General features: G+C 42.5%; 1 protein-coding gene across 3 annotated transcripts in view; it reads right to left on the minus strand.

The window, feature by feature from the left end:
* SEC23B (SEC23 homolog B, COPII coat complex component) overlaps positions 1–16,665 on the minus strand; it is a 39,173-nt gene that overhangs the window by 18,605 nt on the left and 3,903 nt on the right. For all 3 annotated transcript variants that reach the window (XM_045885362.3, XM_045885361.3, XM_045885363.3), the window contains 8 exons: positions 13,001–13,087; positions 11,541–11,777; positions 11,351–11,436; positions 10,034–10,178; positions 9,449–9,607; positions 8,538–8,653; positions 4,730–4,853; positions 3,437–3,517 (listed from right to left, as the gene is read on the minus strand). In XM_045885362.3, the coding sequence (XP_045741318.1) occupies positions 3,437–3,517; positions 4,730–4,853; positions 8,538–8,653; positions 9,449–9,607; positions 10,034–10,178; positions 11,351–11,436; positions 11,541–11,777; positions 13,001–13,087 (1,035 nt within the window). The remainder of the gene's footprint in view (positions 1–3,436; positions 3,518–4,729; positions 4,854–8,537; positions 8,654–9,448; positions 9,608–10,033; positions 10,179–11,350; positions 11,437–11,540; positions 11,778–13,000; positions 13,088–16,665) is intronic.

Here is a 16,665-nt window from a genome sequence, read left to right on the forward strand (position 1 = left end):
TGAACATTTAAATTTAATTTAAAAAAGTACAATTACAAGCCAGAATAAAATTTAAGATGTATTATAGGACTCTAAAATTAAGCTTTTTTCTTTTTAGATTTATTTATTTATTTGAGAGAGAGTGCGTGCGAGAGTGAGTCACGGGAGGGGCAGAGGGAGAGAGAATCTCAAGCAGAGTCCCCACCAAGCACGGAGCCTGACTCAGGGCTTGATCCCATGATCCTGAGATCATGACCTGAGCCGAAATCAAGAGTCAGTAGCTCAACCAACCGAGCCTCCCAGGTTCCCCACCAACTCAATTTTTAATATATGAAACTTCTTAAAGTTTCCAGTCAAGGGGCTCGGTGTATGCCATCACAAAATATGCCACTCTGACAAGGATTATTTTAAGCTGAAGGTAATTTAAAAACAGCAGACATAAGAAACCTAACTCCCTGCCCTCCTCCTACCAAGAAGGGCAGGATGATTCTCAATCACCAAAGACAACTCTAGATGCTTATCAGCCCAGAGATGGCACAAGAAAAATCTACACAACAAATCTGCTAAGACCAACCCTTCTCTTCCATTAGCTCGCGCATCTACCTGCTTTTCCACCATGTGCCACCCCTAGAAGCTCAAAGTGCCTTTCCTGTGTCTTGTCACTTTTCTATAAATTTACTCTTCTTTTGTTAAGATGCCACATAATTCCAAGTTCTAACCACCCCTCTGAGTTACTCCTGAGTATGCACATGTTTATGCACAATGCATGAGTTAATTTTTTCTCTTGTGAAACCCTGTCTTTTGTCAGTCTCGTTTGCAGGGCCCAACAAATGAAATCAAGATGGGTAGAGGAAAAAGAAAAATCTTCCTCTTCTATAAGCACCAATACCTGAGCAGGCCACAAACCCTCCAGAGCCCCAAGAGTACATTTTCTCACTAACACACAAATTCCTTATGTAAGCATTTACCCCGCCTTTACCAGAGTAACTATGAAGATAAAATCAGGAAATCACCATTTAATAAATCTCCAATGAAACAATGATTCAAATAAGGATAATCAATGGATGCTTAAACCATTAGGTGAAAGGCTATTGGCAAACAAGATATTCATATTTTGCTACGATCTCGTTCAACGGATTTCTTGCTAATGGCAAAAAGGAAATGTGCCCGGGTGCCTGGGTGGCTCAGTCGTTAAGTGTCTGCCTTCGGCTCAGGTCATGATCCCAGGGTCCTGGGATCGAGCCCCACATCGGGCTCCCTGCTCCTCGGGAGGCCTGCTTCTCCCTCTCGCACTCCCCCTGCTTGTGTTCCCTCTCTCGCTGTGTCTCTCTCTGTCAAATAAATAAATAAAATCTTTAAAAAAAAAAAAAAAGGAAATGTGCCCTTATAACAGAAAGACGTGGGGCAGTCATCACCTTCTCCACACAGTCTAACTCACCACCACTAGCACATGATCAGACAGAAGTGCCTCTTGAAGAAACATGCGAGGTGTAAGATCACTCAGGAACTGTGGTGGACAAAAAGGTCTAACCCGAATCTAATTGCTAATCTAACTTTCACTTTACAGAAAACACAGGGAGGATAGAAACCCCCTCACCACCACCGCAAGGAAACGATCAGATACACTGAGAATGTGTGATACTCTATTGAAGAAGACACAGACGCTTGGCACAAATCACTGTCATCAAACAAAAAAGCAAAAAACCCTGCAGAACAGGAAGACCATTCCAGATTTTAAAAGACTAAGTATATATAATGCTAGATGCAATACTAGTTAGAGGGTGGGAAAAATAGCTACAAAGGATATTTGGGGAGAAATTAGGGAAAGAATATGACTAGACACTGATGATATGAGCAAACTACTGTTTCCTTAGGTTTGATAAAATGTCACAGTAGGAGAACATCCTTAATTTTAGAAGATGCACACTGAAAGACTAAGTGTCGTGACCTCTGCAGCTTGTTGTTCCAAGGTTCTGTGAAGTACAACAAAGTGAACATGGCAGACAGATAATGACCAGAAAGACAAAGCAAATACTGCAAAGAAAGAGGACAGCCAGTATGACTAAATGTTAACAAGTGTGGACTCTAAATGGTGCATATACAGAACTCCTTATGCTCTTCTTTAAACTTCTCTGGATGCTGAATTGTATTTCCCCTCTCTTTGCATCCTCCAGGCCCCCTCCCAAAATCTCATGGCTGATCCCTACCGGATCTTAAAACAGCTAATTGGCTTGTACTGATTCATAAAATTACCTTCTTAGGCAGAATTTAAATGTATGGAACATATTTTGGAACAGGGCAGCCTTCTGAAGCCCCGCCAGGAATTAGGGGTACAAGTCCCTTAGTACACTAGGGTAATGGGTGACTCCTCAGATGGGCTTTGGGGCAGCCACCTGCCTTGCCCAAGGGATTACAGGAATATTCTCTCAAATCACTTTGCCTCTGGCAACTTCAACAAAAGGTTAACCAAAGTAGCCACTAAGTGAATGTTCACTGCTGATGAAGACAAAGTGAGAACGTGAAAGATGAAATCTGGTGTAAGCCTCCATTGTGCCAGGGGCTCTTTTGGCGCTCTTCTGAGCATTTTACCTGAACTTACTCCTTTACCCTCCCAACAGTGCTGTCAAGTGAGGTACTATTACTATCCCCACTTTCCAGATAAAGACGTTGAATCCCACAGTGAGTCAATACCTTGTAAGGGACACAAAATTGGCAGGGGTAGATCTGTGCCCTTGTATCCACATCTGGCTCTACAGACCACTGTCTCGTTGAAGAGGACAATGAGGGAAGGATGGGATTGGGACAACCCCCGCCCAGAACCCCCCTGGACAGGACTCACTGGACCCAATGGCTTGTCTCCTGGCAGCTAAAGTATAAGCAGAGGAAGTGAGCCACCAGCAAAGCCACCTCACCACTTAGTGTAACTTAACTTCTTCATATATTCTCAACATCTGTTACCCAAAGAACATAGCTATCTACACATACAACAGTGTCATTTGAGCCCAACCAACTCAAAATGGTCTCTGAGAAGTGAGACAAAGGTATCATCTCTAAGGGCAACAAGCACAGAGGTTTACTCTTGAAGGCTCTTGCTGAATGCCTGCCTTGCTAAATAGAATATGTTGTGGCTCACTGGCACAGAAACCCAGACAAGGACAGTGGGGTCAGGGGAACCTGGGCTCTAGTTCCTCCCTATCATCTCTGACCCAGAGAACATGATATTAGACCCCTCTGAGCCTCTCCCTGACCCTTTAGATAGACTGATGGACAGACAGATATGACACCACCTCTCAGAGTTGTGGTCGTCAGTAAGAGCTGGCCCTGCTCCCCTCACCATAGACACATCCCAACAGATGACATGATGTAAGATAAGATCACCCTGCTCTGACATTTCTAATGGGTTATAATGGGTTAAATCCTGGGGCACAGTAGGTGAGGATGATGGAGTTTTCCTTACGTTTTCTGACACACATGGTCCTTTCACATTCAGAGACACACAAGGACCGATGGCTCCCGCAACTTTCAGTTCCCGAGAGGTCTAAAATGGAAATACACAAGAATATAAAGTTAAAATTCACTGAAAACCACCTCTCACAGAAGACACAATTAAAATTTACAGGTAAAATATGGCAGCATCATCATTCCACCGAGAAGAAATCCTACATGGATCATGCTCTTAACAACTTTTCCATGCCCATGATGATCTGATGCAAACTTTAATAAGATCTTCCTTTAAACTACATTAACTTTGTTCCAAAAATGATGCAATATTTTCAACTCTCACCTTTGAAAATTTTTTTTAAACAAAGGATATGCCTTACTTTTTTTTTAAAAGTTTATTTAAGTAATCTCTACACCCAACGTGGAGCTCAAAACTCACAACCCCGAGATTAAGAGTCTCATGATCTTCTGACTGACCCAGCCAGGCACCCCCTCACCTCTGAAATAATTATACACATAGAAGATAACAATTCTACCAACTATACTACATTTTTTCCAATCCCATGTACTTAGAGGTAATTATTTATAATTTCTCATCAGTGAATATACTGTTATGTTGTTTTAAAAATACTTAATTCATGAACTCCAACATAACAAGGCCAATATACTTAGATTTTAAAATCTCAATTCATTAAAGTCTATTCCTCTTCAACTTAAAAAAAAAAAAAAACCTCAAACATTTGAGAAGATTGTTTAAAGTTTAATCTAAATGACTTAATGATTATCTCCAATTCTCAAAGTAATAATCCTAATCCCATTATGTAACAGCTCCTTCTAATGTTTTCTCAATGACTCAGAATCAAGTGCAGGGCTTTCAGTCCCTACAAGAAAAAACAAGACCCAAACTCACAGTGCTACACTAATTTTCAGGTACTCTGGCTAGTCTGCAGGCAGGTGCTAAATATAAACATGGTTCTATGAATATGGTGGCCCATACTAACGGTGGCGGGGGCACTCAACACCATGCAGCTGCCTCTTTGCTCAGCCCACCACCAATTCTTAGGCCCGATGTCCTAGAGCAGGACAGAGCAGAGCCTGCAGGGGAATCAGACAGCACTTTGTTTAGAACGTTAATTAATATACAGGTCATTTTCAAGAAGCAAAGGGACAGAATCAATATACCTTCTTCAACTATTTTGCTGGGAACCTTTTAATTTACCTTTAGATGCCCGTGTCCAGCAAGGTGAGTCTGACTACTAAGTAAGTAAGAGCACTAATCTTCCATTAAAGTGTCAGAAAGCTATCGTACCTTCACTTCCAAAGTAGCACCAAATGCCATGCGGAAATCTCCATTGAAATCTTTACTAAAAATTCTTTGGAACGTCTGCTTGAAGAGAGAAGTGTTGAAAGAGTCTCCCATCACCATGTGCCCTCTAGGAAAGAAAGAAGCAAGTGAACATTTAAGATGACCGAAAGCCATTTGGATGCTTCCCCAGTGTTCACAAACAGTAATTTAAAGAAGGAAAAAAAAGCCACGTCCATGAAGATGCTACTAACTTACATGGGAAACAGCAAGTTCAATGTGTACTTAAACAAAAGACACTATTTTCAAGACATCAAAGATAGGACTCCTTAGAACAGTTCTAAATCTTTACCACAGTGGTGGTTACACAAATCGATAGATGATACAGTCTCATACGATGTATACCTACATGTTAAAAAAATGAGTGCCAGTACAAACTGGTGAAATTCAAGTAGGGTCTGTAATATAGTTCATCATATCATACCAACGTCAGTTCCTGGCTGTGACGCTGCACTATTTTTCTGTAAGATGCTACCGCTGGGAGCTGCTACATGGACGAGTATGGGCAGACCTCTCTGTACTATTTTTGCAATTTCTTGTGAATCCGTAATTATTTAAAAAAAAAAAAAAAGAAAGAAAGAAAACAAAAGAACCCTTCACTGATAAACCCACAGGTTTAATGGGTTGTATCTATTGAGAAAATGTGTCCAGCTCCCCTCACTCTTCTCTGGTAGGGGAAATACCCAAGCCTGCGGGAAATCCTTTTCAGGTTAATTCACTGCCTCAAAACATTGAATCTTTCGCTGTATATGAATTATCTCTTCTAGTATATGAATAACTATATTCATGCCTTTTTGAAGTCAGAGGAAAATAATGTTCAAAATTTCAGCAGTTCATGTATTGGGGCAGATAAACACAGCATGATGCAAGTTATGCATCCAGCCATCAATCATCAAACAGGACTTCATACCGAGGCAGAACACGAGATCATCTGGCCCAGCGATCTCAGAGTGCCTGACCCCTCCAGGGACAGAGATGACTCTTTGGCCCTAAATGTCCACCCTTTCTGCCCCTTCCTTACTCATGGGTTCCATGGTTCCCCGGAAAAAAAAGGCTACATCTCCCAGCCTGCCTTGCACGTAGCCATATAGCTCAGCTTTGTTTGTTGGAAATGGCCTTTGTGATTTGTGGGGGGCATTCTCATGGGAAGGTGCTTGTCTTTGACTCTTCCTCCTTCCTGCTGCTCAAACACAGCGAGAGCCCAGTTACCATCTTGAACTGCAGGTAAAATACAAAGGTGGTGGAGCAGCATAGGAAGGGCCTCAGCCCCAATGAAGATGAAACCAATATCCCAGCCCTGGCTGCCTACCTCTGTTGCACTCACACAAACCTAATCCTGACTCACACCAACCCTCTACAACATACCATGCCAGGTTATCACCCAGATTAGATTTGAACTCCTCCTGTATCAGGAACGCATGCCCTCCAGAGGCAGTCCATTCCAGGCATGGACAGTGCTGAGGGTTAATAGGTTTTTCTTCATACTGGGTGAAATTCTATTTCCCAGCAGCTCCCCTTTGGTCATACACGCAACCAACAAATCTGATGCCCTCTCCACAGGAGAGGCCTTTGATTGTTGAATATAGATCTCACGCCCCATCTGTTTTCAGTGGTATCTTTTCTAGATCCTTCAATCATTCTCCTTATGACACAGTTTCAAATACTCTCCACCACTCTTACCACTTGCCTTTGAACACCCCCCGTTCCTCTACATATCCCTTTGAAACTGAAATGCTCAGAATGGAAGATGATATAATCTGGGTGTGCCTGGCCCCAAGGAAACCAAGACTATGATCTTCTCTGAAGATAATCAATTCCTGTAACACAGCCTACAATCACCTTGTCTTTTCTGGAAGTCATCCCAACATTGAGCCACAACTTAAAACCTCTGAGACTTTTTAATGTCATTGCTAATACATTTCCCCGACACCATACTAGTGCAACAGATTATGTGACCTAAATACCAAGTTATTCTGGAGGCAGAGACCTCCCTGAGAACCTGATAGAAGTGATGGTCCCCTTCCACAGGAGAGATGCGCGTGCGCGCACACACACACACGCATGTGCACACGTGCACGCACACACACACACACTCTGGCATATAAACTCGGGGATGTTCACAAACAGTGAGGCTTTTCCCTGGATGCTCTAAGACAAGGGCTCCTGGAGGATACTGGCAGGAAATCATCTTATTAAATGTGGCTCACTGGTATAGCTCTGTCAGTGTCATTTGGGCCTCGGGCACCTAACACATCTGCTGCTCTCTGGGACTGGTTCAAGTGACTACCTACCACATGCCCTTTGTTACTCAGTAAGGACCAGCAGTGTCACCCGGAAGCTTGTTAGAAATGCATCTCAGGAACATCTTAGGAATCTCAGGAACACCCCACAGCTCTATGCCAGTACTTCTCAAACTGTTCTGTGCAAGTCACCTGGCATCTTATTCAAATGCAGGTTTTGACACAAAAGGTCTAGGGTACGGCTCAAGATGCTACATTCCTTACAAGCTCTCATGCGAGGCTGATGCTGCCTGCGTTCAACCACACTTTGGACACTAAAGGTCCACCCTAGTGGTTCTCAAACTCCGCTTCACGTTAGAAACACCCAGGGAAGGATAACAAATGTTGACGCTGGGTCACACCCTATGCTAACTACGTGAGAATCACTGAGGGACAAGACTCAGAGCAAAAGTAGCTTTTACAGTTCCCCAGCAGGGCTCCACACTGAGCATGGAGCCTACTTAAAATAAACAAGCAAACAAACAAAAAATTTTAAAAATATAAGTAAAAAAATAAATAAACAATAAAGCTCCCGGGGAGAGTCTGGTGTGCAGCCTCCTTCAGACCAGTGGTGCACACAAGTTCTCACACTCACGTGTACCAGAATGCCCTGGACAGAGTGGGAAAGCTGACTATTGGGCTGCATCCTCAGAGTCTGATTCAGCAAGTCTGGGGCGAGGCCCAAGGAAGTACACTTCTCATCCATCCCTGGGAACCCTGAAGGTTGCTGGCGAGGCCCCACTGTGCTTTGAGAACTACAGGTCTCTGCTGTGGCCTGTCTGCGTGACGCGGACTTAGGCACTAAGCACACCCTGCCGCGCACCCTCCACGCTGAGCATGCGCTCCAAGTTGGGCAAGACTTATGATTACTAAGTCAGGTGATGGGTCTCCTAATTGCTCTGGCATTCAGACCCTATGCCCCCCTCCCTCACAAGGAAGTGGCTTGCTGAAGGCCACACACTCCACACGTGCTCACTTTCTTGCCCTGTTATAGATTCTGTGACAACTCTAAGGAAGAAGTAGAGTTACTCTGATATGATTCATTCAAACTGAACCTTGCAACCTCCTGCTAATCACTGCTTCTTTCTCCAAGAGGCCCATATACCCTCCCTGCTACAGACACGACAGCCTAGAGCATTCTGAAAACTTATCTAAATCAGCCTTGCACATTCCTATGCTTCCATCACTCACTTCTCTTTCCTTAAAATACACATGCTCCAGGGGCGCCTGGGTGGCTCAGTCGTTAAACGTCTGCCTTCGGCTCGGGTCATGATCCCAGGGTCCTGGGATCGAGCCCCACATCAGGCTCCCTGCTCCGCGGGAAGCCTGCTTCTCCCTCTCCCACTCCCCCTGCTTGTGTTCCCTCTCTCGCTGTGTCTCTCTCTGTCAAATAAATAAATAAAATCTTTAAAAATAAATAAAAATAAAATAAAATACACATGCTCCATTTTCCCAGGTGTTTGCTATCAACATACCCGGTAAGATTTGCACAACACTTCATCTCCAGAAGTCCAGTCTGATCAAGGGCACAAGCGTAAATATCAATGCAGTGACCATTTGTAGCAGTTCGGTTAGCAAGCATTTCATAGTGCTGTGAATGGAGAAAAATTACCTTTGGGAAACAGTATTATTCACGAGGTATGTCTCACTATACCAAAGGGATGTAACCAAACATAAGAATATGGAGATACAGGAAACAAACTGAGGGTTGCTGGAGTGGGGGGTGGGGTGGGAGGGATGGGGTGGCTGGGTGATAGACACTGGGGAAGGTATGTGCTATGGTAAGCACTGTGAATTGTGCAAGACTGTTGAATCACAGATCAGTACCTCTGAAACAAATAATGCAATATATGTTAAGAAAAAAAAGAAGAAGAAGACAGCAGGAGGGGAAAAATGAAGGGGGGAAATCAGAAGGGGAGACAAATCATGAGAGATGATGGACTCTGAAAAACAAACTGAGGGTTCTGGGGGGGGTGGGAGGATGGGTTAGCCTGGTGATGGGTATTAAAGAGGGTACGTTCTGCATGGAGCACTGGGTGTTATGCACAATGAATCATGGAACACTACATCAAAAACTAATGATGTAATGTATGGTGATTAACCTAACAATAAAAAAATTTTTAAAAAAAGAATATGGAGATAGTTTTCTTTATAACACCCAATAAACTTGCTCAAAACACTTTTAGCAGTTTTAAGCCCACCCACTCTAAGTAAGAACTCAGAGCTGGGGCACCAATTTAACAGCAGCTGGGATCTGGAAGGTCACCTGAGCAAGAACAATTTGCTGACCACAAAGCATGGCCTCAGCAAGGTAGCTGTCACTCCAGAGCAGCCCAAACCCAGCACTAGGTAACCAGAATTACAGCCTGTGTCCAGGAGCACCTACCTTGGTTGCCTTTTTCATGAAACGTGCATTATCTTTCTCAATATCATGCCAGGAACGAATAGGAACCTTTAATTCATCTCCGACCACCATGCCAGGCCCTTGGGTGGGGGGACCCCCGGTAAACAACATAATCCTGGCTCCCGTGTTTGGAAAAGTACCCTAGAACAGTAAATGGCAGCATTTTAGAAACATACAGCTCACCCTGAGTATGCTTCCATTTCCCTAAAAAAAATTCCATACAGTTCTCTTCAGCTTGCTGAATACTGATGATAGTAAGAAATAACACAGATGACAATGCAGAGAAGCAGCCTTAGTTATTCCAACCTGGTGGCTTCATAGACTTTATTAATTCACTGTGAGCACTCGCCATTGCCCTAATGGCCTTGTGTTTCTCATGAAAACTTCTAGTATTTTCAAAACATTATGGGGCTCCTTCATTGTGGATAATAATAACTGAAGTGCTTTATGATAAATTAACACAGTCAGTTGATTTAGGTCACAACTCATTTTCAAACAAGACTAGCAAATACAACTTGTGGGAACAAACTTGCATGGTTTGAGGCACCCCGGTAAGTTGTGAGTTACCTCCAACAGGCCAACAGCAATGGACAAAGCAACACCAGTGGATCGCAAAGGTCTCTTCCCCTGAGTCACGGGCCATGGGTCCCTCTGCAGCTCCCCAAGGAGATCAGTGAGGTTCATGTCAATCTTGTGAATGGGCTGCAGAAATCTGCATGATTTTCAATGGACACATCAATCCTGGTTTAATAAAGTACTCTGGTCTTTAGCCCTAGGTAACACAGTTATAGCTCTTCAAAATAATTACTCAGACTAGTAAAAACTTGGAATTTTTTTCTTCAAAGCAATTTTATTCAAGAATATAATTTAAAAATGAACATATGGCAATTTATGTAGATAGCACGGAAAAAAAGCTGAATTTAAATAGGAACAAATCAGTTTAATTAAATTTAAGCAGCAGAGAAATCCTAAAGACAGGTCTAACGTGAATTCAATCCATGTAAAGTTCCTGTACGTGGACCACCTTCATCATTCTTTTTTTTTTTTTTAAGATGTATTTATTTTGGAGAGAGAGAGGAAGAGAAAGCAGGAGGGAGGGGCAGAAGGAGAGGGGGAGTGAGGGAGTTGGTGGGGGGAGAGAGAGAAATATCCAGCACACTCCTCACTGAGCATGGGGCCCAACTTGGGGCTCAATCTCACGACCCTAAGATCATGACCTGAGCTGAAATCAAGAGTCAGATGCTGAAACAACTGTGCCACCCAAGCACCCCCACCTTCATCATTCTAAAGATCCACTTCAAAGTGATTCTCAAGTGTTTCTTGTGTGCCTAGGAGTAAATACAGAGAGAAGCAATGGTTTCTTACCACAGTAAGTGGCTGTCCCCAGCATGTCAGGCAATGCATTTTATCATGTTTGCTGACTGTTAACCTGGCCACAGGCAGCCGCAGGCACTCAAAAGGCTGAGGAAAGGAAGTGCCTGGTCTCAGGTTTGCTTAAGAACATCCCACAGAAGCTTTCAGTTTTCCTAGTTTTACTTCAGACTCAAAAGGACAACAGCTATATGTAAGAGGAGGTGAAGGCTTGAATACGGTGGTCTCAAAACATTTGTGATGGTACGATACTAACAGGAAAGACATTCTGAGCAAATCTAACCACACAAATGTGTGCATACATATGTATGTGTACATCCGCAACTTAGTTATGAGCTTCAAATATATACCAAATTGTTACATAGATCATGAAACGTTAAACGTTCTTAGGCTTAATCATTTTTTTCTCTAAAAATAAGAAAATAAAAGTTCTAACATTTTTCTTCCCTCACTCCAGTGGGTTGGCCCGCATGCCCACTACTGTGTGTGCAACATTCTATGTTGGTAGCTCACCTGCCTGAAACAAAAGGCTGCTCCTGTGGTTGACCAGGTCTTGCTTGCTGCATGGGCATGGCAGGCTTGGTGAGGCCCAGCATATCCTAAAAAACCCAAAAAGACTCATTTCCCATAACACTAGAGTGAATGACCAACTCATGTTTAAGAAATCTCCTTGCTCCTGCTTAGGTACGAGCAAAGCACAAACCTGTATTTGCTTTGCAGTTAAATCCTTTGTCCCTCGGAAGACATAACTTTTGGAAATTCCTTCACAGCTGAGTTCGTGAACCTGCACCATCCTCCCAAATGTGATCAAACCCACCAGAGCATCTGGAGGAAGGAGACTCAGGGACATTTGCAGGGATTCTTTGAGTGCTTGAAGGTCATCTTCTTCTAGGCACGTGTCAACCACATAGAGGAAGATCAGAGGGGACTGAGCACCTCGCTTTATGCAAAGAAATACAGCATGATGATCAGTATAGAAATAGACCAAACCAGCTCTTTTAAAAGTAAATCAGGTATGTAAATAACAAGTCTTCATCTGTAGTTACTGACAGGGAATAAGGACATCTAACTTCTACTCACCTCATTAAATGACAGGTTACATTAAAACAAATTAAATGTAAAAACTGTTTGTATCCAACAATTTATTCTACATTTTTGAATGCCTTCCATGTGCCAGTCACTGTTCCAGGTCCTGAGATACATCAGTGAGCCAAAAGAACAAAGATACCTGCCTGCCTCAAGTTGCTGACTTTCTGGAATGGAGAGGATAAGGAGATGCCAGGAGTAGAGGTAGGGGGCAGGTTCCAGTATTACTTAAGAGATCAGGGCAGCCTCATTAAGAAAGTAATATTAAAGCAAAAACCCAGAGGAGAGGGAGGGAGCAATACAGTCATAGGGGAAAGAGAATTCCAGCCTGAGGAAGAGCCAGAGGAAAGGCCCACAGGCAAGAGCATTCCTGGCATGCCCAAGGAAAGTCATGAGGCCCATGTGGCTGAACGAAACACTAATACAAGTTGAGGTCCAAGTGATAACACAGGGCCGGTCCACACAGAGCTTTGAAGACTACCTCTTACTCTGGGTGAAAGAGAGCCATTTTCACCATTGGAGGTTTCTGAACACAGAAGTAACATGACATGTTTTTAAAGAGTTACTCTGGCTTCTGGGTTAAGGATAAAATATAAGTGGGAAAAGGTTAAATTACGGAGAAGGGTTAAGAGATGGCCCAGTAATTTAAGTGAGTGGCGCTGGCTGACCCAGGAAAAAGCAGTGGGGGGAAAGAAGTGGTTGGACTGTGGATAGATTCTGAATATAGACCCAATGGAATTTCCTAGTGGACTGGATATGGAATGCATGAGAAAGAGAAGTCAAGGATGAACCTAAGGTTTTTAAGCTTGACTACAAGATGGAGTACCATCACAAAGCTGGAGAAGGCTGTGGGGGACAGATGCTGAACTCAACCAGTGATCCCTTTTCTAGCCGCCTATCAAGACTGCAAATAATGCCAGCAAGTGCAAACGCACCAGGACCAAGTCTTCAGGATCCTGCTGCCTTTACAGCTTTAAATTGCCCAGGAAGGGATGGGACACTGAAGACAAAGACAAAGTATTTCAAGAGAAACTCAATATTTAACACTGCTCATTAAATGCACAACAAAGAAGTTACCTGTATCACGTACTCAATTGTAGAAAACTGGGGCATCAATTCAGCAGGCTGATTCACCTCAGATATACCTGTGTAAGCAGGAGGAAACTGAAGGGAAAAAAACAAAGCAATCTTTCATTAGGACTGAAAGATATTTATGTTATACCTTCTATTTTCCATTTATAAAAATAGGCAAAAGGGCACCTAGGTGGCTCAGTTGTTAAGCGTCTGCCTTCGGGTCAGGTCATGATCCCAGAGTCCTGGGATTGAGTCCTACATCGGGCTCCCTGCTCAGCGGGAAGCCTGCTTCTCCCTCTCCCACTCCCCCTGCTTGTGTTCCCTCTCTCACTGTCTCTCTGTCAAATAAATAAAATCTTAAAAAAAAAAAAAAAAAGGCAATGACCAGGTATTAATTCTGTAAAATATAGAACATGTAACTAAAATATAAAAATCAAAATTTTGGGGCATCTGGATGGCTCAGTTGGTGGAACATGCAACTCTTGATCTCAGGGTTGAGTTCGAGCCCCATGTTGGGTATAGAGATTACATAAAAATAAAATATTAAAAAAAAAAAAAGAAAAGAAAAGAAATACAGACTCAATTTTCATCCTAACTCTTAAATCAGAGCCTGCATTAAAAAAATAAATATATATATCAAAATATTAAAATTTTAAATCAATAACCCTGCCTTATACTTATATCCCATTGTAACTTTTTTTTAACGTATTAGGGCATGTTGTAACTTCTAGATGATTAAAAAATGCACTGTTATAAACCATTTTTTATGTGCTGCCCTGCAAATTAAGGGCTTAGGTTTTAGCTATTTTATCAATAGTTTACGTGGAAGTCTAACACTTTTATTTGGGTTTATTATTTTAGCTGTCATCAATAAAGTAAAGCATGTATATTGTAGAAAAACCAGCAAGTACAAGAAAATACAAGGAATAGGAAAAGGGGCGCATAGCTGGCTCATTCAGAAGAGTGTGTGACTCTTGATCTCAGGGTTGTGAGCTCAATCCCCATATTGGGTGTAGAGATTGCTGAAAAAATAAACTTTAAAAAAAAAAAGGGGGTGCGTGGGTGGCTCACTTGGTTAAGCATCTGCCTTCAGCTCAGGTCATGATCCCCTGGTCCTGGGATCGTGTCCCACGTTGTCAGGCTGCCTGCTTCTGCAGGGAGCATGCTTCTGCCCCTCCCACCCCCCCACCCCCGCACTCACGCACAGCCTATCTCTCAAATAAATAAATAAAATAAAAGAGGAAGAAAAAAACCCTCATGTTCCTACCAACTAGAGATAGCTACTGTCAACATGTAGGCGTATTTCCTTTCAGACTTTTTCTACTTAAGCACAGCTGAGCTCATCTCGTATATATCATTTTACAACCTGCTCTTTATGCTTAACATATTATCACAGACATTTTCTTTTGTCTTTAAAATTTTCTACAAACATTTGAAACTCATAGCTTATAGATTGATTTTTCCCCAATTTTTTTTATTGTGGTAAAATACATATAAATTTACCATAATAATCTTTGCTCAGCGTACAGTTTGGTGGTCTTAAATATTCATAATGTACAACCATCACCACCATCCATCTCCAGAATTCTTTTCATCTTGCAAAACTGAAACTCTGAACCTGTAAAAAACATCTCCCCATTATCTTCTCCCTTGAATGACCTGATATTAATCCCTTATTAGATTTATGATTTGTAAATATTTTTGCCCATTCTGTGGACTGCCCTTTAGATCTGCTGACATTGTCTTTGATGCCTTAGGATTTTCACAATAAATTATACTAAGAGGCACCCAGCCGGCTCAGTCAAGAGGGCATGTGACTCCTGGTCTCGGGGTTCTAAGTTCAAGCCCCACATTGGGTGTAGAGATTTCTTAAAAATAAGATCTTAAAAAAAATTTATATTAAACACAGACTTCATTCTGAATGTAACAGGGTAGATAAGTCTTTAAGATTTGCATATACTGGGGCACCTAGGTGGCTCAGTCAGTTAAACGTCAGCCTTTGGCTCAGGTCATGATCCTGGAGTCCCTGGATCGAGCCCTGCATTGGGTTCCCTGCTCAGCGGGGAGTCTGCTTCTGCCTCCCACCCCACCCCCTGCTCCTGCCCTCTCGCTCTCTCTCTCAAATAAAATTAAAAAAAAAAAAAAGATTTGCATATATTTCTGAAATCTCTTGTGGAGGTAAATTTTGAATGGTATCTGCTTATACTTTCCAGGCCTATACTTAGTACATTGACTGGTCTATTCATCACTGGACTTACTGTGTCATATCTGAGAATGTGTGACATATCTGAGAATGAGACTGTTAATTGTAATTATAATCAAATATAAGAATAAATAAATGCATTTATTAATATCTTAAGTTATACTAGAGGGTGCCTGGGTGGCTCAGTTGGTTGAGGGTCTGCCTTCGGCTCAGGTCATGTCTCAGGGTCCTGGGATCAAGCCCCTTGTCGGGCTCCCTGCTCAGCGGGGTGTCTGCTTCTCCCTCTCCCTCTGACCCTCCTCCCCGCTTGTGCTTGTGTGCTCCTTCTGTCTCAAATAAATAAATAAAATCTTAAAAAAAAAAAAAGATCTACTAAAGCACTGTATACTATGTTGGGAACAATTAATTTTTTTCTAACAGCTTTATTTTTTTTTTTTTAAAGATTTTATTTATTTATTCATGAGAGAGAGAGAGAGAGAGAGAGGCAGAGGGAGAAGCAGACTTCCCGCAGAGCGGGGAGCCCGATGCGGAACTCGATCCCAGGACTCCGGGACCACGACCTGAGCCGAAGGCAGACGCTGAACCATCTGAGCCACCCAGGCGCCCTCTAACAGCTTTATTGAGGAGTATTTTTTTTCTCTCCTTTTTTTTTTTTTTAAAAGATTTTATTTATTTATTTGAGAGAGAGAATGAGAGAGAGAGAGCATGAGAGGGGGGAGGGTCAGAGGGAGAAGCAGACTCCCTGCCGAGCAGGGAGCCCGATGCGGGACTCGATCCTGGGACTCCAGGATCATGACCTGAGCCGAAGGCAGTCGCCTAACCAACTGAGCCACCCAGGTGCCCTATTGAGGTGTATTTTATATGCCTTAAAATTCACATTTAAAATGTACAATTTGATGATTTTTAGTAAATGTACAGAGTTGTGCAAAGATCACCACAATCCAGTTTTAGAATTACAGGCAGAGTTCATTTTAAACAAAAGTGTCTCTCATCATTTTTGAGCTCCTTCTAAGTTTAGTAGTTTTAAAATTTTTAAATCAAAAGAGGCTCAACACTGGTACTTGGACCCTAAAATTTACAAAGATCAAAAAATGAAAATTCAATAATGTACACTATCCAATTAGAATAAACAAGTCAAACGAAATATAGACAACATAACTGGGTTTTTTGTTTTTTGGGTTTTTTTTAAAGATTTTATCTATCTATTTGACAGAGAGAGACACAGTGAGAGAGGGAACACAGCAGGGGGAATGGGAGAGAGAGAAGCAGGCCTCCCGCGGAGCAGGGAGCCCAATGCGGGGCTCGATCCCAGGACGCTGGGATCATAACCTGAGCCGAAGGCAGACGCCTAACGACTGAGCCACCCAGGCACCCCTAGACAATAGATCTGTTTTCTTATGGTAAAATATTCACTGCTAACAGAGCACATAAAAAAAGGGAATTCTATGTCCCTCCACACTAAATG

Source organism: Mirounga angustirostris, unplaced genomic scaffold, assembly GCF_029215605.1.
Source record: "Mirounga angustirostris isolate CCGP_5_RB_7025 unplaced genomic scaffold, mMirAng1.0.hap1 SCAF_10, whole genome shotgun sequence".
Lineage (NCBI taxonomy): Eukaryota > Metazoa > Chordata > Mammalia > Carnivora > Phocidae > Mirounga > Mirounga angustirostris.